At 57.0% G+C, this 21,809-nt stretch overlaps 2 protein-coding genes across 10 annotated transcripts; both read right to left on the reverse strand.

Moving 5' to 3' along the window:
* Positions 1 to 2,002: 2,002 nt before the first annotated feature.
* Positions 2,003 to 15,945, reverse strand: LOC132354262 (tigger transposable element-derived protein 1-like). 8 transcript variants are annotated; one of them, XM_059906027.1, is made up of 4 exons: positions 13,523 to 13,626; positions 11,176 to 11,633; positions 8,174 to 8,253; positions 2,003 to 3,946 (listed from the first exon to the last, which is right to left on the reverse strand). In XM_059906027.1, exons 2-4 carry the CDS (start codon positions 11,573 to 11,575, stop codon positions 2,210 to 2,212), a joined length of 2,217 nt encoding a protein of 738 aa, XP_059762010.1. In that variant the 5' UTR covers positions 11,576 to 11,633; positions 13,523 to 13,626; the 3' UTR covers positions 2,003 to 2,209. The 8 variants fall into 8 exon arrangements, with proteins under 8 accessions (XP_059762010.1, XP_059762007.1, XP_059762008.1 ...); XM_059906024.1 differs by lacking the exons at positions 2,003 to 3,946; positions 13,523 to 13,626 and adding exons at positions 5,817 to 7,740; positions 15,857 to 15,945; XM_059906025.1 differs by lacking the exons at positions 2,003 to 3,946; positions 13,523 to 13,626 and adding exons at positions 5,817 to 7,740; positions 13,685 to 13,761.
* Positions 14,333 to 20,899, reverse strand: LOC132354263 (tigger transposable element-derived protein 1-like). 2 transcript variants are annotated; one of them, XM_059906029.1, is made up of 2 exons: positions 20,727 to 20,899; positions 14,333 to 17,619 (listed from the first exon to the last, which is right to left on the reverse strand). In XM_059906029.1, the coding sequence occupies exons 1-2, from the start codon at positions 20,787 to 20,789 to the stop codon at positions 15,901 to 15,903; spliced, it is 1,782 nt and encodes a 593-aa protein (XP_059762012.1). In that variant the 5' UTR covers positions 20,790 to 20,899; the 3' UTR covers positions 14,333 to 15,900. The 2 variants fall into 2 exon arrangements, with proteins under 2 accessions (XP_059762012.1, XP_059762013.1); XM_059906030.1 differs by having other exon boundaries at positions 14,334 to 17,756; positions 20,727 to 20,814.
* Positions 20,900 to 21,809: the final 910 nt, after the last annotated feature.

A 21,809-nucleotide genomic window follows, 5' to 3' on the forward strand; every position in this document is an offset into this window, starting at 1 on the left:
TGGGGCCGACCCCGGGGAGGATGTTGGGGTGAAGCGTTTGGGAGCGTCTGGAGGAAACCCTCACCTGTCAGCACAGGTGGACTGAGGACACCGACCAAGGGGGGCAGGCGGGAGAAGCCCAGGGAGGTCCTGGGTCATGCCTGAGGCTGGAGGAGGGGTGTGGAGCCGGGTGACGGCGGTTGAGACGAAGAGCTTACCACCCGACAGGAGATAGGCCAGCCGGGGCAGCAGGGGAACGTGAACACTGTGTCCGACAGAAGGACGGAGAGACCAGCAGGCCCAGCCGTGGGCGTGGGTATCCGGGCTGTTCTTTGTTGGCCCGGACCCGAAGGGCCCCAGCGCCCCGGGGCCCGGCTCCGCCTCCTGTGCCCGGGGCCCGGCTCCGCCCCCAGCGCCCGAACCCTGCTCCTCCCCCAGAGCCCGAACCCCGCTCCTCCCCCAGCGCCCAGGGCCCGGCTCCGCCCCCAGCGCCCGGGGCCCGGCTCCGCCCCCAGCGCCCGAACCCCGCTCCTCCCCCAGCGCCCGAACCCCGCTCCTCCCCCAGCGCCCGGGGCCCGCCTCCCCCCCAGCGCTCGGGGGCCCGCCTCCGCCCCCAGCGCCCGAACCCTGCTCCGCCCCCAGCGCCCGGGGCCCGGTTCCGCGCCCAGCACCGCTGGAAAACACCCCGTGTCCAGCCAGACCCCAGCCAGGAAGAGAAGACCCGTGTACAGCCTTACGTGATTAATATGCCCAAAAGTGTCCTTTAAAGTCAGTCTCTCCTCTGGCTCTGATTCTACACTGAATGGTGCAGACAGCCAAGCAGGAGGAGCAGACCAGCATCCCTGGTCAGGTATACCCACAGTGGCCACCCCCAGGAGAGCCTAGAGCTGCGGGTACCCACGATGGCCCAAGAGTTGGGGCAGAAGAGTTACCTGCTCGGATGCAAGAGGTCCAGCCAGCAGGGAGTGCTTGCTTTGTGCATGTGATCAGAGGTCGGCTCTAGGCATACCTCAGCCAGGTGTACACAGGGGTGTATGGACAGCAGATGGGAGATGTGAGGGCCCCTGGCCTCCCCAGCAAAACCTTCAGGCCAAATTTAGCCCCCAACCAATCTCCCGGGCTAGCCCGCCCACCCCCCTGCCCCCTACCTCCTGCAGGAGGAAGGCAGGCTCAGGGAAGGCTTCCTCTAACAGGGCCCCTTGGCTGGAGACAGGCACCACTCACCTGAGGACCCGTGTGTCCTGCAGTAAGGCCAACCCTACCCCAAAACCCACATCCTTACCCCTCCTTCTGTGGGGCATCGTGTGCACATGGCATCCGGGGCCTTGTCTCCAAATGCCACCACTGCCTGGAATGAGCCCGTGTCCACGGGAAGAAGAGTCAAAGGGGCATGGCAGGAGTCAAACGGAAACTGGTGGAGAGAGGGAGCACCAGAGGAGAGAGACAAGAAGAGGGAGAATTAGCAGCAGGCCTGCAGGGGTGCCTGCAGCCGTGAGGACGCCCGCGCCGGGGCCGGGGAGCCTGGTGAGTGTGCTGCCTCACCAGCTCACCCACAACGGGCTGTAGTCTCTCCTCCCGCCCCCCCCACCCCGGCCAGTCAGCAGGGGCACAGCATCATTTCAGAGGACAGAACAGGATGACAAGACGCATCCAGTGTCCCGGGAGAACAGCGATGGGAGGTGTGTGGCCGGACACTCCTCCCACCCAGGCCCACTCTCTGGATCCCTGAGTCTCTCTGGGTGCTCATCTGGGGTCAGCCTTTGCCACCTGCAGGTCCCGAAGCCCAGCTGAAAGGTGAGCGGGCCAGAAAACAAGCAGAACCCCTCTCTGAACCCCTCTCAGCTCCGTGAGCCCCCCAGCTCTGAATACAGGGAGAGCTCAGTGCAGTGAGCAAGGTGGCAGGAATACCGTGCCAGGGGTGCTACCCAGTGACGCCGGTTTCCTCGTGGGCTTCCACTAGGAAACCGAGGATGCACCGCTCCAAAAGGGCCCAGGATGCAATAAAGTCACTTGAGAATTCATCAAGGCTTCTAAAACCATATATTTGAGAAGTTCACTTGAGACACTAAATTATTTGCTGACAGAAAAACATTTGAGGGATTAATATAATGAAATGGAAACATGCAGACCAGTGTCACTTCCATGTGAAAGATGGGGAGGGAGGACCCCCTCTCCCCAACAAAGTCCGGAGGCCTCAGAACTCCCAACACCGCCTCCCCCTCAACACACACTATTTGGGGCCTCTCTTCTCCTTGAAGAGCTCCCGATAGCAGCTGATCACGTTGTTCACGCCCCGGCAGACGCGGAGGCTGCGCTCCAGGTTGGGGTCGTCGTCCCTGACGATCTGCAGGCCAGCATCGAAATGTGCTAGGGCCTTGGCCAGGTGCCTGGCCGTGAGCTGGCGGGAGGCCGTCCAGCTGTCCTCCCCCTCCTCCCCGGCTGCCCGCTCCTGCTCCAGCCCCACCAGCTCCTCGTTGGACAGGTCTGCGCCCTGGCTCTGCAGCAGCTCAGCCACATCCGCCTCTGCCACCTCCCCGAAACCCAAGCCGTGCGCCAGCGCCACGACGTCCCGCTGGATCTGCGGGAGGGCCTCCCCGGGTCGGGGGCTGGCGTCGTGCTGGAGGCACTCGGGCCACAGCTTCCTCCAACCCCGGTTCAACGTCGCGGGCGGAACCTCCTCCCAGGACTCGGAGATGTTGTGCACAGCGTCCAGGATGCTGTAGTCCCGCCAGAAGTCCGGGGCCACTGACCGCTCGCCGGCGCCTCCCGCCCTCGCCGCCAAGAGGCGGAAGACCCTCCGCAGGTAGCAGGCCTTGAACGTGGCGACCACGTCCTGGGTCATGGGCTGGATGAGGGCCGTGGTGTCCTTGGGCAGGTACTCCACGCGCACGTGGTCGGAGAGGTCGTCCAGGTTCCCGGGGCGGCCGGGAGTGCTGTCCAGGACGAGCAGAGCTTTATACGGGAGCCCGTGCCGGGCGCAGTACCTCTCCACGGCGGGGCAGAAGAAGTGCACGAACCACTCCTGGAAGAGGCTCACAGTGACCCAGGCCTTCCTGTGCGAGCGCCACAGCACGGGCAGGTTGGGCTTGGAGAAGCCCCGGAGGGCGCGCGGGTTCTCCGAGGGGTACACCAGCAGCGGCTTCAGCTTGAAGTCGCCGGCGGCGTTGCTGCCGAGCAGCAGGGTCAGGAGATCTTGGGCGGCTGTGAACCCGGGGCCTGGCTTCTCCGCCGTGGAAGGGACCGTCCTGCCCGGCAGCCGCCTCCAGAAGAGCCGGGTCTCGTCCACGTTGAACACCTGCCGGGCCGTGTAGCCGCCCTCCTCGATCACCCGCCGCAGCAGCACCGGATACCGGCGCGCAGCCTCTGCGTCTGCGCGCGCCGCCTCGCCCCCGGCCCCGAGGCTGCGCAGCCCGTGCCGCGCCTTGAAGCGCGCGAACCAGCCGCGGCTGGCGCCGAAAGTCTCGGCCTCGGCGCCCTCCCCCTGCGCCCGCTTGAGCTCCTCAAACAGGCTGCGCGCCTTCTCCTGGACGAGCACCACGCTGACCGGCACGGCGCGCCGGGTCTGCTCCTCGATCCACGCGCTCAGCAGCCGCTCCATGTTCTCCATCACCAGGCTGCGGCTGCGCGTCAGCTTAGAGGCCGCGTGCGGGGTGGCCGCCTGGGAACTCGCTCGGATCTTGTCCTTGTTGTCACGAATGGTGGCCACAGTGGAGGTGGAGAGCCCTAGTGCCCTCCCGATTCGGCTGAGCTTCTCTCCGGCTTCGAAGCGCCGCAGTACCTCCAGCTTCACCTGCAGGTTGATGGCCTTACGGTCCCGCTTGGCACTTCGGCGCTGGCCCGCCCTCGGCGGCCTCTTCAGGGGGGGCTTCGGGCCCGCATCACTCTCTCCGGACACCACAAGAGAATATTTATGTTCCCGCCCTGTGCCCGCTGATTTCAGGGCCGCTGCCGCCCCAGCCCTGACCCGCTGTAAAATGGGGAGACAACGTTTATCGGTGGGAAGTGCCGATCGGCCTGGGTAAAACCCTTAGAAGTCACTGACTAGTCTCTTTAGGTGGGAGATTCGGGGCCACATCCGGCCACTCGATGAATTCTGGCCCCGTGGACTAAATAAACTTCACCCTCAGGATTGCAGCAAGCCTCTGAAAACCCACTACCACTTTCCGAGGGAGCCCCCCCGCTGACACCACCATCCCAAGTCACCTACTCGCCGGCCTCCTGAAGCATCCAGGGTGGCGTAATACACCACAGACTGTTGTCAGACCAAATACAGAAAGCAGAAATTACCAGCACGTCACAGCTGGGCCCAGGAACGGGCAGCCACAGTGTATAAGCCTCAGCTCAGAGCTTGGTGGCAGCCGGGGAAAGGAGGGGAACAAGCTGTCCAATTGGAGCCAACACGCTTCATAGCCCCGAGCTCGCAAGACCTTGAGCAATGTAATTAAGGGTGTCAGGACTCAAGGTTTTTGTTTCTGTGTGTTGTTCTGTGTGCGGCATGGGGGATCCTAGTTCTCCAACCAGGGATCGGACCCGTGCCCCCTGCCGTGGAAGAGCGGGGTGCTAACCACTGGACCACCAGGGGAGTCCCTGTTTTTGGTTTTTTTAATGGAGGAAATACTTGTGCAGGGTTCAATTACCCAGACGGGCTCCCGGAGAACCAGGCGAGGAGCAGGCCTGCCTCCCGCCTTGGGGCCCCGAGGTGGCCAAGGAGACCCACTTCCCGGTGTCCTTCCATAGGGCGGTGGGCCAAGCACCTTGTTTCTTCCAGGAGCAGCAGCTCTCAGAGCCCAGCTCTACACTCTCGACTGGTGATGGGAGTCTGACAGTAAAACAGCCCTGGGTGTTCTCTGAGAGTTGCCGGCAGGACACCGGCTGAGCCGGACTTGGGCAGATCTAGGCAGGGCCACCGCAGGCGTTCCCAGGCCTCGCAGTGTCTCAGGAAGACCCAGGAATGGCAGTCAAGGGTGGGAAAGGCCAGGGTGTGGTCCACTCTCCCCCCTCACCTGGCAGGAGACCCCAGCCATGCTCCTTAGCTGGTCTGCCCTCCTTCCCATGTGTGAGCAAGTCCCTCTGTCCTCCTGGGGAAGCCCCCTGGGTTACCCACCAGGATCAAAGACATGCAGGCGCCCCGTGACACAGAGATAAGCTTTGGTCCCTGTGTCTTGAGGCCGTCCAGAGGACAGGCAGGCCCAGGGGCAGCAGCCAAGATGAGGGTGTGTGTTCTGGGATGAGAAACCGACAGCGGCCCACGTGCCCTAGCAGGGCTGGGCACATGACTCCAAGAGAGCCACTAAAAAGAAAGGCTGGAACTGCCTGTGCCACTGGAAGGGACCTCAACACAAGACGCAGTGAAATCAGTGGGGTGCAGAGCGTTAATGGGGCTTCCTTTGGAAATGTCTGTGTGCCCCGTTCACACACACGCCCATGTGTGTGAACTTCACGTTGTGTAGAGGAAAGAGGAAGGATGTACGGTGGGTGGCAGTGGCCATCTCCAGAGAGGAAGACTGGCTGTGGGGTTTCAACTTTATGTGCTTTTCTGAAGGTTTGAATTACTTTATAATGCACATACATGTTTTATATACATTTTAAAATTTTCTTTAAAATGGGAGGATAAATAACGACTGCTGTATTTCTATCTCTGTGCAAGAGAGACTGCAACTACAGTAAGTCCCCTACGTACGAACGAGTTCCGTTCCGAGAGCACGTTTGTAAGTCCAATGTGTTCGTAAGTCCAACGACGTTAGCCTAGGTACCCAAATTACACAATCGGCTATACAGTACTGTACTGGAATACTTTTCACACAAATAATACATAAAAAACAAACACACACAAAAAATAAAGAAAACATTTTTAATCTTACAGTACAGTACCTTGAAAAGTACCGTAGTACAGTACAATAGCTGGCACCCAGGGGCTGGCATTGAGGGAACAGGCAGGAAGAGTTACTGACTGGAGGAGGAAGAGGAGGTGGGAGATGGTAGAGCTGAAGGATCGTCAGCAATAGGAGACGGAGGGCAAGTTGCAATTTCACTCACGCCTGACGTTGACGGCACAGGTTCTGGTTCCTTGCTGGATTTAATTCTATCTACCCTCTTGTAAAAACGATCCAGTGATGTCTGGGTGGTAGCTCTTTTTTTCTCGTCATAGATGACACGGTAGCACTGGATTGCATTCTGAACAGCTGCTGCCACCTTTGTGTACCGCTCTACATTCGGGTCCTGTGCCTCAAAAACTACCAGTGCCTCCTCAAATAAAGAAAACCCCCGTGCCATTTCCTGCGTCGTGAATCTCTTCGGTTCTTCAGTTGCTTCTTCTTCCTCCTGCCCCTCTTCGTCCTTTCTCTGGGCCTCCAATTCCATCAGGTCTTCATTAGTCAGCTCCTCGTGTTGCACAGCAAGGAGTTCAATGAAGTCGTCCTCTTGCAGATCTAGCTCCAGCTTCTCGCTGAGGGTCACTAAGTTGCTGAAGACCTCTTTAGACTCCTCGTCCACCTTCTCAAATCCACGAAAATCGTGAACAAACTTCGGACAAAGGTTCCTCCAAACCCCATTCATGGTGACGGCCGTAACCTCACTCCAGGCAAAGTCAATGTTCTTTATGGCCTTGTAGATGTTATAGTCCTTCCAAAATTGTCGCAAGGTTGTTCCTGATTCGTCACTCGCCTTTACTGCCTGACGAAAAGTGTGACGTAAGTAATATTTCTTGAAAGTCGCTATAACTCCCTGGTCCATAGGTTGGATGAGCGCCGTAGTATTCAGTGGCAGATGCACTACTTTGACGTTGGGATGAAAGTCATCCATGAATGGGGGGTGGCCCGGAGCATTGTCAAGCAGCAAAAGAATGTTGAATGGGACCTCTTTCTCCAAACAATATTTCTCTACCTCCGGGATAAAGTGGTGGAAAAACCAGTCCTGGAAAATGGCCTGTGTAACCCAGGCTTTGGGGTTACTCTTCCACACAACAGGAAGAGAGCCCTTGGCTATGTTTTTAAGGGCTCTTGGGTTCTCTGAATGATAAACTAAGAGAGGCTTCAGCTTCATATCCCCGGAAGCATTGCCACCAAACAACAGCGTGAGCCTATCCTTTGATGCTTTATAGCCTGGCATCAACTTTTCCTCCTTACTGATGTAACTTCGGTCTGGCATCCTCTTCCAGTACAGTCCTGTCTCGTCCACATTAAACACCTGCTCGGGTAAATACGCGCCTTCATCAATAATTTCTCGAAGCGTTTCAGGAAATTCCCGGGCAGCTATTGTATCTGTACTCGCTGCCTTGTCACTTACTTTTACATTGTGAAGTTTGGCTCTAGCCTTGAACCGGTGAACCCAGCTACGGCTGGCATTAAAAGATTTGCCCTCTGATTCTTCGCCGTGTTTCTTCTTCAAGTCTTCATAAAGGCTCTTAGCTTTCTCTTGAATCAGCATTAAGCTGAGTGGGACTCGACGCTGACGCTGATCCTGCATCCACACACTGAGAAGTTTCTCCATCTCCTCCATCACTTTTCCACGCTTCTTCGTTATTATTGTCGACGTCATCGGCATAGCAGACTTCACATGTTCCATGATCTTGTCCTTGTTCTTTACGATTGAGCCGATGGTTGAACGATTCAGGTTATAAGAATGAGCGACGTCTACCATCTTTTCGCCTCGCTCCACTCTCTCAATTATTTTCACTTTTGTTTCCATCGTTATTGCGTGGCGCTTCTTAGCAGTACCAGCTACATCACCGCTGCTTTTACGCTTGCTTCCGGACATCCTGGGCTTGAAATAAAGATACTGTACTACTGTACTCTATACAGTACTGCAAAGTACACAAAAACACAACCACTTGTAGAGGATGCACGCACATGACAATGTACGCCAGACACGTGAACTAACTTACGTGATTGGACATGCGAACGCATGTTCGCATCTTTGAAAGTTCATAACTTGGAGGTTTGTGTGTAGGGGACTTACTGTACTCTGTATTCAAATGGTGTGAGCCTGGGGAGGCCCCATCCTCAGACCCAGGAGCTGGGAGAGGGTGCAGGGCAGGTCCTGAGCCCAGCCTGAGGGCGAGGGGCGGTGGGGGTGGGGGCTGGGCACAGCTGCTGAATGTGACCCTCCACAGCCTGGGGTGAAGAAGGTGGGGAGGGGGGGCGGGCAGGGTCCCGCAGGATGTGGCATCTCTGACTTTGGAGGACTCACAGCTCACCTGAGCTCCATCCGTGAAGGGCTTGGCCGGCTCTGCCAGGTCTCCAAACCGTTGGTCCTCGGGAGGGGCCTGGGCCAGTGCTGAGGGGAAACAGCAGTGTTAGTGTCTGCAGGCCCACCCTGGGGACAAAGGGGTGAGGCACCCAGGCCCATTACTCTATCCGGAGGTCAACATGTCCCACTGGCCGGGAACTCTGAGCCAGGTGAGACACCGCCTGCCCTCTGATTCACACACAACACCCTACCCTGGCGGACAGGCAGCCCCTTCCAATGCACACACACATACGTACCTCCAGAGCACACCCAAGGCCCCTGAAACCCAAGTCACTGAAACACCAAGGAAATAGTCATTAGAAGCTTCCTTCAGCTGCAGCTGGGTGGTCAGTAAAGGGCTGACTTAGCAGGCCTGAGCTGTCCAAACCCTCCACACTCCAAACGAAAGTCTGGCCCTTGACCTGATCCTGGGAGGGGACCTCTAAGCCCTAGGAAGATTCTGCCTGATGAGAACATCTTTGTTTACCTAAGTTCTTGGGTCACACAGATAGTTCATGCTAACGATGTGACATGGGAGTAACCCTGGGCCACACTGTACAGGTCTGACCTCTGGGGGGAGTTCAGGCTGAGTAACTAAGGTCAGTCATGTTCCATACCTCGGTGACTGACCCCCAGTAAAAATCCTGGACGTCACTGCAGGCGAGCCCCCCAGTGGCAGCATCCTGTGCGTGTCGTTGCACATCACTGCTGGGGGAATTAAGCATGACCCACACGACTCCCACAGGAAAGGACACCCGGAAACTCGTGCCTGGTATCTCCCAGACTAGACACCTTTTTCCACTGTTGACTTTAATCTGTATCCTTTCACTGTAATAAACTACAACCACGAATATAATAGCCTTGTTGAATTCTGTGACTCCTAGCAAATCACTTGAGGCTAAGGGGGGTCTTGGGGACCCCTGAACACACAGCAACAGCGACAGCCACGGAAGAGCTTGGGACATCATTCTGGTCTCCCTGATAGCATCAGAGCAGTCACCTCCAAAACCACCCAGAGAAAGCCAGGGCCAGCCCCTACCCTCTCCCATGTGGGGGCATCGAAGGGGCCAGCAACAGGCTGAGAGCAGGTAAGGGTACGCAGCAAAGGCAGGAGTTTTCGTGTAAACGTGAGACCGTGCGGCTTCAGGGCTGAGTGGACATAACCATGCATGCCCCACAGGACCCTCGGGAGCACCAGGCCTGAGTCCGTGCAGAGCCAGCAGGCTGCTTTGCCAACGTCCACACTCTTACGATGCAAAAATCTCTTTTAATAGAGATTAGCGTGCATCACCTAAGCATCCGTTCAGTGGGAAGCTGGGAACCGGTACCAGGGAACAGTCCCCTAAGACGACAAACGCTGCCCATGGCTCAGAGGACAGCCCAGCACGACAGCCAGACACCCTGGGAGGACGGTGGACCCATGCGTACAAGGTGTCTCACCTGCACCTCACGTTCACGCCTGGGTGAAAACCAGTCCTGCATTAGCAAGGTTTTCCTTAGCAGCAACTTTTGCAACATGTGCAGAACCGGCTTCATCCTGTCCCCCTGGGAGACCCCAGCACCATCCAGCAGCAGCCCCACCTCCCAGCCCCTCCTCTGAGTCTCTAACTGTCAGAATTCGGACCTCTTCCCGGAGCGGACACAGCTCCCTGCAGCTCCTACCGCCATGACACCTTAGAGTTCTTTTTGTACTTTTTCACTCCTTCAATGCCTAGGTTACACTCTCTCCATTAAATCCCCTCTCTTAAAACAAGTGGTGCGTTAGCAGTTCCTCAAAAGGCCAGAGTTACCATGTGATTTAGCAATTCCACTCCTAGGTATATAACCAAGAGAATAAAGTATACGTAAGTTCACGTCAGCATTAATTGTAACAGCCAAAAGGTACAAACAACCCAAATAGCCATAACAGATAAACGAATGAACAGAATGTGCTATAACCACACAATGGAATACGACCAGGCATAAAAACGCGTGAGGCACTAACATACTGCACTGCGGATGAACGCGGGAAACATCAGAGTCGATCAAAGAAGCTCGCCATAAAAAGCCATGTATGATTCCATTTAATAAAACGTCCAGAATAAGAAAGTGTACAGAGACACAAAGCAGGTTCCTGGCTGCCAAGGCACTGGGAGAGGGAAGAATGGGGAGTGGCTGCTGACGGGCACGGAGTTTATTTGAAGGTGATGACATTAGACACGGGTGATGGTTATACAAACCTGTGACTGTACTAAAACCCACAAAGTGTACAATTTTTTGATTATGTGGGTTAGAGCCTAATAAAGCTGGGTTTTTGTTTGCTTGTTTAAGTGCTACGGTTTCCACCCCTCGATACAAGGGGCCAAGCAGGCAAAAGGAACTGCACAAATACACGAGTAAACAAGTAAACACATGCCAGGGCGGACCGAGGCGGTAACCAACCATCTCTCCTCCCTGCTGCACGGCTGTCACCTCCTCACAGGTGCGCAAGCACACGTCCAAGGTGACGACGTCACACAGCACGAACTGCAAAGCCACCCCTGGCCGGGCCGACCTCCGTGCCCACCTCCTCTTGCGTCCACCCCCTCTAGAGAAAGAAGGACACCCTACTTGTGATTGGAGGTCTCACTGTCCAACTCTCAAACCAGACTGGGCTCCAACAGGCCAAGGACCTTGCCTCTCTCCCTCCCCTGCTGTACCCACAGGGCCTGGCACATGGCATGCACTCCGTGACCTTGCCAGGAAGGAGAAAAGGAAGAGAAAGAAGGCCAGTGCACCTGAGCAGGGGAAGTGCTAAGCCAACCCCAGGCTCACACCTCTGGGAGGCTCAGAGTCTAGGAAAGTCTCCAAACATGCCACAGCTTCTGAGTCTTCTTCCCAGAGATGAGGACACAGGGCCTGGGCAGCGCGGGCAGGCACTCAGGACCCGGCGTCATGGGCTGTGTCCCCCTGCACTTTCCCTGCCCCCAAGCCCACTCCCCCGCGGCTCACCAGTCTCCTGCAACATCTGAGCGAGGTCCTCCACGAGCGCCACAGCCTCCTCGCCACTCTCGGGGCACTGGGACTCCACCCAGACCCGGGTGTCAGGCGGCAGCACGCCCAGGAACTGCTCCAGCACCAGCAGCTCCAGCATCTGCTCCTTGGAGTGCACCTCGGGCCGCAGCCACTGGCGGCACAGCTCGCGCAGCCGGGCCAGCGCCTCGCGGGGCCCTGCTGCCTCCTCGTAGCGGAAGCTCCGGAAGCACTGCCGGGGGTCCCTACCAAGCCCAGGCAACAGGGTCTGGGGCTGAGGCTTGAAGAACGGTTCAGGATCCCACAGGGCGGCCTCATCCTCCTCCATCTTGATGATCACGAGCTCTTCCTGACCGATGGGTGCTGGGTCGGCTGCCATGGCGAAACCTGGGGAAGCTGGCCTCTCTGCCTTCACTCAGGCCACACACACCGTCTTCCTGGGACACACACACACCCAGTCAGGGCCATGGACCACCCACACCCCTCCACCGACTCACACCCTGCAAGGTCACTTGCTGTGGCGGAATCTGTCCCCACACCTGGCCAGCTGACAACCTGGCAGGGGGACACCTCCAGCCTCGACCTCCCTATCTGTGCCCTCAAGAGGATGCCTCACACTGGGAATCTGGTTAGGACAGTGAGGGAGCGCTTCCTGCAGGGAAGCCTTCAGGAGTTCAGGCCAGACTGGGCCGGTAGGAGGGCTGCTCCTGGGGATGGGGCGTGGACATGTCCAGTGTCTCAGTGGCAGAGAGAATCCCATCAGCAGCCAAGCAGAGGTGCTGGCGGGAACTAGCAGAAACTCAGTGCCCAGGGAGGGTCCGTGCCCAGGGAGGGTCCAATCCCAGGGAGGCTCTGTGCAAGCGAAGGATGCAGTCTGTGGGGCACTAGAAAGAGTGATGTGGGGAACAGGCTGGAAGACCAAGATGGTAGTGGGGACCGCTGCAGTGCAGCCGCACGGGGAGAGCAAGAGCTGGTTCCTACACTGGAAAGACTTCCTTCCCTCATGGCACAATCCTATGAGGCCTGAGAGGCTCGGCCCAACTCAACTAGTCAAGGTCAACAATGGACAGTGAGAGAGACGTCCACGCTACAGTGCTAAACAAGAAAGTAAGCTGTGGTCCTCCTCACTTGACACGATCCCACTAATGTTAAAATTTCAAAACAAAAAACAGGAGCTACTGCTACAAGTGTTCAGAAAAGGATCCTGAAAACCAGCAACGCCTCAGCTGGCAATTCTGGAGAAAGAAACTGGAGTAGGACATCTGCTTTTTCTTTTGTAATGTCTGCAGAGCATCTGAATTTTTCTGCCAACAGCCATTTACTACCACTGCAACTTCAGAAAAGAACACAGATTGGGACTTTTTCCCTGATGGTCCGGTGGTTAAGAATCTGCCTTCCAATGCAAGGGGTGTGGGTTCAATGCCCCGTCTGGGAACTAAGATCCCACATGCCGCGGGACAATTAAGCCTGCGCGCCACAACTACTGAGCATGCGAGCCGCAACTAGAGAGAAGCCCGCGCGCAAGTAGAGAGAAGCCCGCGCGCAAGTAGAGAGAAGCCCACGCGCCGCAATGAAGATCCCGCGTGCCGCAACTGAGACCCACACAGCCAAAAAGAAAAATATATAAATAAATACTTAAGAAAAAAGAACACAAATCATTTTCAATGCCAATGCACGTCTTTAAAGCATTGGTCAGGGCTCCCCTGAACCAGGCCGCCCCATCCAACAGCCCCCAACCCCCGGCTCTCTCCCCCAAGTACCCTGAGATGACAGCTAGAGTGGAGGACGGTCTGCGCAGCGGAATCAGCAAATGCGAAGGCTGTGTGGCCTGGGCGAACTTGTACAGCCTTCGGCCAGGGAAGGATCTGGATTTAATCCCCCTATGCGGGGACCGTCCCCCCACCCCGCCCGCACTCTCACTTTATACAGGCACGCACGCAGGTGCAGCAGGAGCAAAGAGGTGGTCTGAGCTGCAGAAATCCAGGAAGGCTTTCCAGGGGAGGTGAGAAGTTTAGGGGGAGCTGGGTGGAAAGGTGGACAGAAGCCCAGGAATTCCGCCGAGAAAGGGACTAGCGCGGGTGCACGTGCACCGACCCCCGAGGCATGGCGAGAGCCCAGCTCGGGCCAGAATCACTTCCGGGGCAGGCCCAGCCCCGCCGGACTCCATGTCCCAGCAGCCCACGCGCCGCCCTTCCCCGCGGACTCGCCGGAGTCCTCGGAAAGCGGCTAGTGTTCCAACGTCCCCCTTCTCCTGCTGCCCTCTGGCCAGCTACGCACGCTACCCTGGGCTTTTCCGACGCCTCTACCGCGTCGCACCCAGACTCACCGCCCCCGGAAGCCACGCGGACGGCGTCAAACAACACCTTGCAGGAACAAAGAACAACCACCCTGGGGCCCCAGGACCACGAGCTTCCGTCCGCCCCAAGGACTACTTCCGGTGCCTTGTGCCCACCCCGCCCCTTCCCTCCTTTCCCTAGCAACCACCCACCTCCCCACGACAGGCTAGCGCCCGGAGGTGAGGGGGAGGTAACAATATACTTCTGCAACTCTTTGGCGACGTCCGGCGCCCGGAAGTGGAACGTACGCAAGCCCGGCCCTGTCCCGCGAGGCCCTCTGGGAAATGTAGTCCTTGGCCCGCCAGAGCAACAGCCCACGGGACCTGTAGACACTACATTTCCCAGAAGGCAGCGAGCACCAGCGCTCGGCGCCGCCGGGAAATGGAGTTCTTCAGGGGCCTGCAAGGGGGCGCCAGTGGTGCGACTGCCGACGCTCCGCGGCGCTTTCCCTGAGGTCCTGGCTGTGTCCCGGGTTCCGAGGTAAAGAGCTGTGGAGCTAGATGGGCCCATCCGTGCGTCGTCTCCGCCACGCCCTGCCTGTGCGACCTCAGATCCCCTCGCTTTCCGTCCGACTGTGCCAGGTTGCCCCTCAGCTGCCTCTCTACTCCTGCCGCCCGGCGGATGTGGCATTTCCTCCCACCTGGTCACCTGCCTCTTTCAGCTGCTGTGCCGCACTCCGCCTCCGTCGGGGCTGCTCCTGCTTCCCCGTCCTCAGGGCTTCACCAGCCACACCGTGCTGGGCCGCCTAAAACAGGCCCCTCTCTGATGCCTGGCATTTGAAAATGACCGGTTTCCATAAGCTGGGGCAGCACCTCCCCAGAAAGCCTTCCCTATCATGTTCTCTCCTCTGACCCCAGCTAGGTTTGGGTCCCTCACAAGTCGCCCGTCATAGCCGTCGTCACACAGAATGTAACAACAGCCTTTGGACCGGCAGCTCCTGAAGCCAGTCTCTCCCACCCTGGTCTCCCCAACACCTAGCACATTACAAGTGCTCATAATTTGTGCAGTTTATTAATCCAGTCAGTCACCAGGCTCCTAAGAAAAGCTCTTCTACTTCTCCTTGCCATCCCTTTTGCCACGCTCCCCAACAAAGCAAACAAGGGACCTCATCTGACCTTTCTCCCAGGAAGGCTGGACCCTGGAGCCCCTCCCTGGCCTCCGGCCCCTTTTACGTATTGACAGCAGGCCCAGCACTGCAAGTGTTAGCTGGGACAGAGGTAGAAGGAATCCTTTCTCCCAGCTTTACTCTTAGCATGCGTGTGTGTGTCGCGCGCACACGTTCACGGACACATGCAGGTACCTGAGTCGAAAGGAGTCCAGGAGGCCAGACAGCCCTGTCTCACCACCTGTGGCTCACCTAGCTGGAGTACAAGAACTCCTTCCCTTGATGACTCTGGGTTTTGGTGGCCCATGTGGCATGTCTACAGAGTCTAGTGGATACCCCAGTGCGCTTGCTGTTACAATCTAGGGGGACAGGAGAACAAGCTGGAATGACGGGAGATAACAAGACCATCCAAGGAGTCAATCCATTGGAATCGGAGCCATGTTTCTAACCTTGGGGAGAGGCTGGGCTGCAGCCAGTGTGCTGGGAGCTGACCCTGAGGTGGCCACTGAGCCCTCAAGAATGGCTGAGATTTTCCAAAGAGCTCTAGATCTGGGAGACCATCGAAGTGACAGAAGGCTCAGCCTCAGAGGCTGGGGGGAAGCCAAGACAACCACGGCACAGAAACCCAGGGAAGAAAACATCTCCAAACCAAGGAAAGCCACACACGCCCATAGGCTCGGGCACAGGGAAGGTACCAGAAACCTCAGACAACACAAGCCGTGGAAGCCAGAAGGAGTGAGGATGGCACGGAAGGTGAGCAAGGAGAGTAGGAAACCCCCATCTAGAGTTGGCTAGGAAGAGTCACAACGGTGCACGGGCAGGTCAGGGTTGGCAAATAGGAGAGGCTTGTCTCAACCCTGGCCCCTCACCACAAGGAAGGCTACCCTGGTGGGCTGTGCTTGGCAACTGCTGTTCTACAGGGTGTGTCTCTGACACGGATGGGCACTCCTGGGTCCCGCAGCTCATCTGCCAATCAGAGAACACCACCCTCTTGTTCCCCAAGCCTGACGCTCTGTGTGCCACTGTACAAAGATGGCAGTGCATGAGGTATGAGAACCATGGGTGGGAAGTGGCAGTGTCTACCCTCCAGAAACAACACATCATCAGACAAAGCTCATCTGAGGTCAGGCCCAAGCCCTAAATCACACAGGACAGCCAAAGAGGTCTGTCCTTCAGGGTTTGTGCCCTTGGCCACTTGCCCACCCGCTGTGGGCCCCACCTGGGGTGAGTGCAGGCTTTCTGCCAACTCCTTTGTTGCCACCATCATGGGGCCTCTTGAGGCCCCGCGACTGCCCGAGCCTGTCGCCTCCTTTCCCGCTGCAGCTCTCGGAGGTGGGTGAGGGCACAGTGGACACCCCGGGACACCCGCAGGCTGCGTTCCCGGTTGGGATCGTTCTCTGTGAGGACTCGCAGGCCAGCAGCGAAGTGGGACAGCGCCTGGGCCAGGTGCTCAGGGCGCAGTGCACCCACACTTGCTTCCTCGGTCTCCACACCCACCATGGCCTCCATGAGATCTGACTCTGGGCTTCTGGAGGCCAGGCCTTTCCCCGCCTCACAGGGCAGCCCAGAGCCACTGACATCCCCGACCTCCACCTCCCGGGGGGTGCTGCGGGGCGAGGGCTCCCCACGGGCCTGCAGCAGGTGTGCAACGTCGGCCTCGGCCACATCCCCGAGGCCTGCGTGGCTGGCTAGTGTCAAAATGCTGTGACGGAGCTGGGGGACGACATTGTGCTCGGGGGCACCAGCGGGCACGCACTCGGGCCAGAGCTTCCTCCAGGCACTGTTCATGGTGGCAGGCTGCAGCTCTGCCCAGGCCTTAGCGATGTTGTCTACAGCGGTCATGACAGTATAGCTGCGCCAGAACTCCCGCACGGAGGGCCGGTCTGTACCCGCCGTCTCCTGGACCAGCTGGCTGAGCGTGCGGTGCAGATAATGGGCCTTGAAGGCGGCAATGACACCCTGGTTCATGGGCTGGATCAGGGCTGACGTGTTCTTGGGCAGGAACTCAACACGCACGTGGGCTGAGAGGCCACCCAAGTGGACGGGGTGGCAGGGTGCGCTGTCCAGCAGCAGCAGGGCGCGGTGTGGGAGGCCATGGCTGGCACAGTAGCTTTCCACGGCTGGGCAGAAGCAGCCGGTAAACCACTCCTGGAAGATGCTAGGTGTCAACCAATCATTGCGGTTGGAGCGCCAGACCACAGGCAGGCTGGCCTTGGAGCAGCCCCTGAGGGCGCGCGGGTTCTCCGAGGGGTACACCAGCAGGGGCTTCAGCTTGAAGTCACCAGCCGCGTTTCCACCAAGCAGCAGGGTCAGGTGGTCCTTAGAGGCCTTGGGCCCAGGCCCCGCTGTCCCCTCCAGCGCCAGAAGCATGCGCTCAGGCAGCCGCTTCCAGAACAGGCCCGTCTCGTCCACGTTGAAGACCTGCCGCGGTGAGTAGCAGCCCTCGTCCAGGACGGTGCGCAGCACCGGCGGGTAGCGTGTGGCAGCCTGGGCGTCGGCCACAGCCGGCTCACCCGTCAACAGCACATTGTGGCGCACCTTGAACCGGGCGAACCAGCCGTTGCTGGCCCCGAACGTCTCGGCCTGGGCGCCGCTGCCCTGCTCGCGCTGCAGCTGGGCGAAGAGCCGGCGCGCCTTGTCCTGGATGAGAAGCGTGCTGACGGGCAGGTTCTGCCGCCTCTGCTCCTCGATCCACAGGCTCAGGAGGCGTTCCATGCGGCCCATCAGCACACCCCGGCAGCGGGTCAGCTGGGTGGTGCTGACGGGCGTGGCTGCCTGAGAACTGGCCCGGATCTTGTCCTTGTTCACGCGGATCGAGGCAACAGTGGAGGTGGCCAGCCCCAGGGCCCGGGCGATCTGCGTCAGCTTCTCACCCTCCTCAAACCGCCGGAGCACCTCCAACTTCACATGCAGGGTGATGGACTTCCGGTCCCGCTTGGCACTGTGGCGGAGGCCGATCCCAAGGGGCGCCTTCCCCAGCACCTGCGGGTGGGGGGTTGTCTTCATGCCGCTTCCCCGAGCCATGCACCTCAACAAGCTCTCTCCCCACTGCCCGTCCGCGGTAGCTACTGCCGTGCCCACAATGGCCTCTGGGCCTCTCCTGCCACGCCCGCCTCTGCCTGAAGAGGAGAACACGTGGGCATTAATGTGCGAGTACATGAGAGCCTGGACCACTGCCTGGCCTTCCCATGCTCTGACCTAAGGCCCCCAGCCCTGCTGACCACTGCCTCAGAGGCAGGCCCAGTCCCTTCTCTCCCTAACGCTAAAGACACTGCATACGCACTTCCCAGCACACTCTGCATGTAGAGGAGCGTTTCATTTAGTTTTAGCTTATGAGACCAAAAAATTTCTGCGGGGAGACTTTGTTCTTCCCCCAGAAAACCTCTTGCAACCACAAGGAGATGCAAAGAGAGTCTAGAAATCCTGACCCATCTCTCAGACACTGATGAGTAGAAGCATCTCCATGCCATCCAGAGACATGAAACATCAGTGTGGGAGACTGAATGACAGCTCCTAACCACACCCACATGCACATCCCAATCCCAGGAGCCTATGATAAGTTCACCTTTCAGGGCAAAAGGGACACTGCAGGTGTGATTAAGTTAATAATCTTGAGAGGCGGAGATTATCCTGGATTATCACAGTGGGCCCTAAACGTAATCAGAGGAATCCTTGTAAGAGGACACAGAAGATTTCACTCAGTCAGAAGGCAATGTGACCACTGAAGCCTAGAGCTTCCAGAAGGAACCAGCCCTGCCAATACCTTGATTTTAGCCCAGGAGCCCCATTTCAGATTTCGGACCTCCAAGACTCTAAGATAATAAATTTGTGTTGTTTTAAACCACTAAGTCGGGACTTCCCTGGTGGCGCAGTGGTTAAGAATCCGCCTGCCAATGCAGGGGACACGGGTTCGAGCCCTGGTCCGGGAAGATCCCACATGCCCCGGAGCAACTAAGCCCATGCGCCACAACTACTGAGCCTGCGCTCTAGAGCCCGTGAGCCACAACTACTGAGCCCGCGCGCCTAGAGCCCGTGCTACGCAACAAGAGAAGCCACCGCAATGAGAAGTCCGCACACCGAAACGAAGGGTAGCCCCGGCTCGCCACAACAAGAGAAAGCCCGCACGCAGCAACGAAGACCCAACGCAGCCAAAAATAAACTAATTAATTAATTTAAAAATAAATAAACCACTAAGTCTGTAGTAATATGGTAAAGCAATCACAGGAAACTAACACAGAAGGTAACCTCCTTAATTCTTGCCACCACCGTGGAGTACTTGGGGATAGAGGAGGAAGGTGGTTCTCCACACAGCAGTCAGAATGATTCAGTAAGAGCCAAGTCAGGGGGGAATTCCCTGGCGGTCCAGCGGTTAGGACTCCGGGCTGTGTCAGGGGGCACAGGTTCAATCCCTGGTCAGGGAACTAAGATCCCAGCAAGCCGCACGGCACGGCAAAAAAAAAAAAAAAAAAAAAAAAGCAAACAAACAAAACAGTGGCTCCTCTGCTCAGAGCCCTCCCAGGCCTCCCACATCTCTAAGTCAAAGCCACAGTCATCACCAGCTTTGTCAAGGGCCTCCTTTGTCCTTTGCGTACTCCTGACCACATCCTCAGGGCAGACTAAGGGCACTCCCGACCCAGGGGCCTTTGCTACTGTGGTTCTTTGGCCCACAGTGGGGGCCCTTCCCTGTAATCTGCATGGCTTATTCCCTCTTCTGCACGTCTCTGCTCAAATGTAACCTAACCAGAGAGGCCCTCCCCACCTATATTTTATTATGCATCCATCACACGTTGCCTGAGGGCAGGAGCTGTACCTACTGAGCACTCTGTTGGGTCTCCAGGCCCAGGAAGAGAGCCTGGCACTTTGGAGGCATCCAACAGTCACTTGCTGACTGAATTATTTAATGAAGTATAGTGATGGAGGCAGGCTTCTCACTTTGTCCCTTTTGCATTTCAAACCATGTGAAAGTAGCACCTGATCAGAACAGTAAAAGTTTTTTTTGAAGGAATGCGTGTGAAAAACAAGGACAGTGCCTGACAGCTCTTTGTGTTTTGGGAGTGTCCATGGCACTGAGGAAGAGTACCTTCAGGGACACATGGGCTGCACCTGGCTTAAAGGGGAGGTGGGCATGGGGAAGGCTTCCTGCCTGGAAGGAGGCCCCAAATTCCGAACCACTCACGCGCCCATCCCTCTGTCTCCACATCCCTGCCTTCGCCTGCTCACCCACAATTTTTTTCTTTTTTTTTTTTTTTATTCATTAGTTTTTTTTTTTTTTTTAAATTTATTTATTTATTTATTTTTGGCTGTGTTGGGTCTTCGTTTCTGTGCGAGTGCCCTCTCCAGTTGTGGCAAGCGGGGGCCACTCTTATCGCGGTGCGGGGGCCTCTCACTATCGCAGCCTCTCTTGTTGCGGAGCACAGGCTCCAGACGCGTAGGCTCAGTAGTTGTGGCTCGCGGGCCTAGCCGCTCCGTGGCATGTGGGATCTTCCCAGACCAGGGCTCGAACCCGTGTGCCCTGCATTGGCAGGCAGATTCTCAACCACTGCGCCACCAGGGAAGCCCAATTTTTTTCTTTTTAATAAATTTATTTATTTTTGGCAGCGTTGGGTCTTCGTAACTGTGCACGGGCTTTCTCTAGTTGCAGCGAGTGGGGGCTACTCTTCGTTGAGGTGCGCGGTCTTCTCACTGCGGTGGCTTCTCTTTGTTGAGGAGCATGGGCTCTAGGCACGCGGGCTTCACTAGTTGTGGCACGCGGGCTCAGTAGTTGTGGCGCACGGGCTTAACTGCTCCGCGGCATGTGGGATCTTCCCCAACCAAGGCTCGATTCCCAACCACTGCACCACCAGGTAAGTCCCTCACCAACAATTTTAAATTAAATTCATTCATTCTCTCCCTCCCGCTCTAGAAAGTCCCCAAGCCCTCCGACGGGGAAGGCGCCAGACTACATTTCCCAGAAGGCCGCGGGGCCGCCGGAGGCCCCGATTGGCCCCCTCGCGCGCGTCCGTTCCCTTCCCCCCACGGGAACCAAGGGTATAGGCGCCTCGGCCCCTTCCCCCCGGAGCGCGGGCTCCCGCGCGCCCGACCCCTCTCACCTCCGGACCGCGATGTGGGCCGGCTTCCTCAAGTGGGCCGACTGAGCTGCGACCCCTCCCCATCTCCGGCCTCAGGTGCCGCTTCCTGGCGGCGGCCGAGGCCAGCCTCCATCTTGTCGGCGGAGGCGGAGGTTGCCGGCCGACGGCCTGGATTGGAGGAGGCAGCGTGGGCCCCGCCCCCGACGGCGCGCTAGGTGCTGCGTCCAGTCGCCCAGGGCCTACCGGGAAACGTAGTTCAGCGACGAGGCCGCCGAGCACAGAGTCCAGCCGGGGGCGCCCAAGGCCGCCTCTGCCCAAGGCCGGATTTCTCGCCTATTAATTTCTCTCTCCTGTCTTTCCTGCCGTCTACTTTCGGTCTCTTTCTTTTCTTTCTTTTTTTTTTCTTCTTTCATAAAGTTTTTAATAACCTATAATTTTCTTACATGTACACTAGTAACCTTAAAAAGACAAATATTTACTACCAAATGTTAACTACTGTACAATTTACAAAAAAATATAATTTTAAGAATTTGGAATAATAAAGGGAAGGTACCTACTTCAAATGGATTAAATAAGAAAATTCCACTTTTTAAGAAATTTAACCAGGAAATGGGAACTTTCCAATTTCTCTAAAGGAACACCAAAACATTTTACTGAAGTCAGAGAACTTACTATTTTTGTTCAAGACTTCATCTACATAGTTTTAAATAAACCCTAAAAAATATTTTCCAGTATATGTAAGGCCTCTACACAGAGCGCATGACTAGGGAAAAAAGGACTCCGTCAGAATGAGAAGCCATGAAGAACAGAGATATGTCTTGTTCACCTTTACATCTCCAGTTCCTACCATAGTGCCTGGCTCAAGGTGAAAATGCTTAAGCAATGGTTGTCGCCTTACACTGAGCCAGGCAGATACATCTTTGGTCCAGTTTTCATTCCATATTAAGCATGACCTGAGCTGCAGGCCCGGTTCTTGGCCCTTGACCTTAAATTGAGTAAGGTAAGCCAATATGCATACACTTTCTACATCAGCCTTCTGACAGGATCCTCAGAACTGAATTATCACAGGTTGTGAATCTTCTCTTACATGGTCTAATTCTTATT

Source organism: Balaenoptera ricei, chromosome 19 (genome assembly GCF_028023285.1).
Source record: "Balaenoptera ricei isolate mBalRic1 chromosome 19, mBalRic1.hap2, whole genome shotgun sequence".
In the NCBI taxonomy this organism is placed as follows: Eukaryota; Metazoa; Chordata; class Mammalia; order Artiodactyla; family Balaenopteridae; genus Balaenoptera; species Balaenoptera ricei.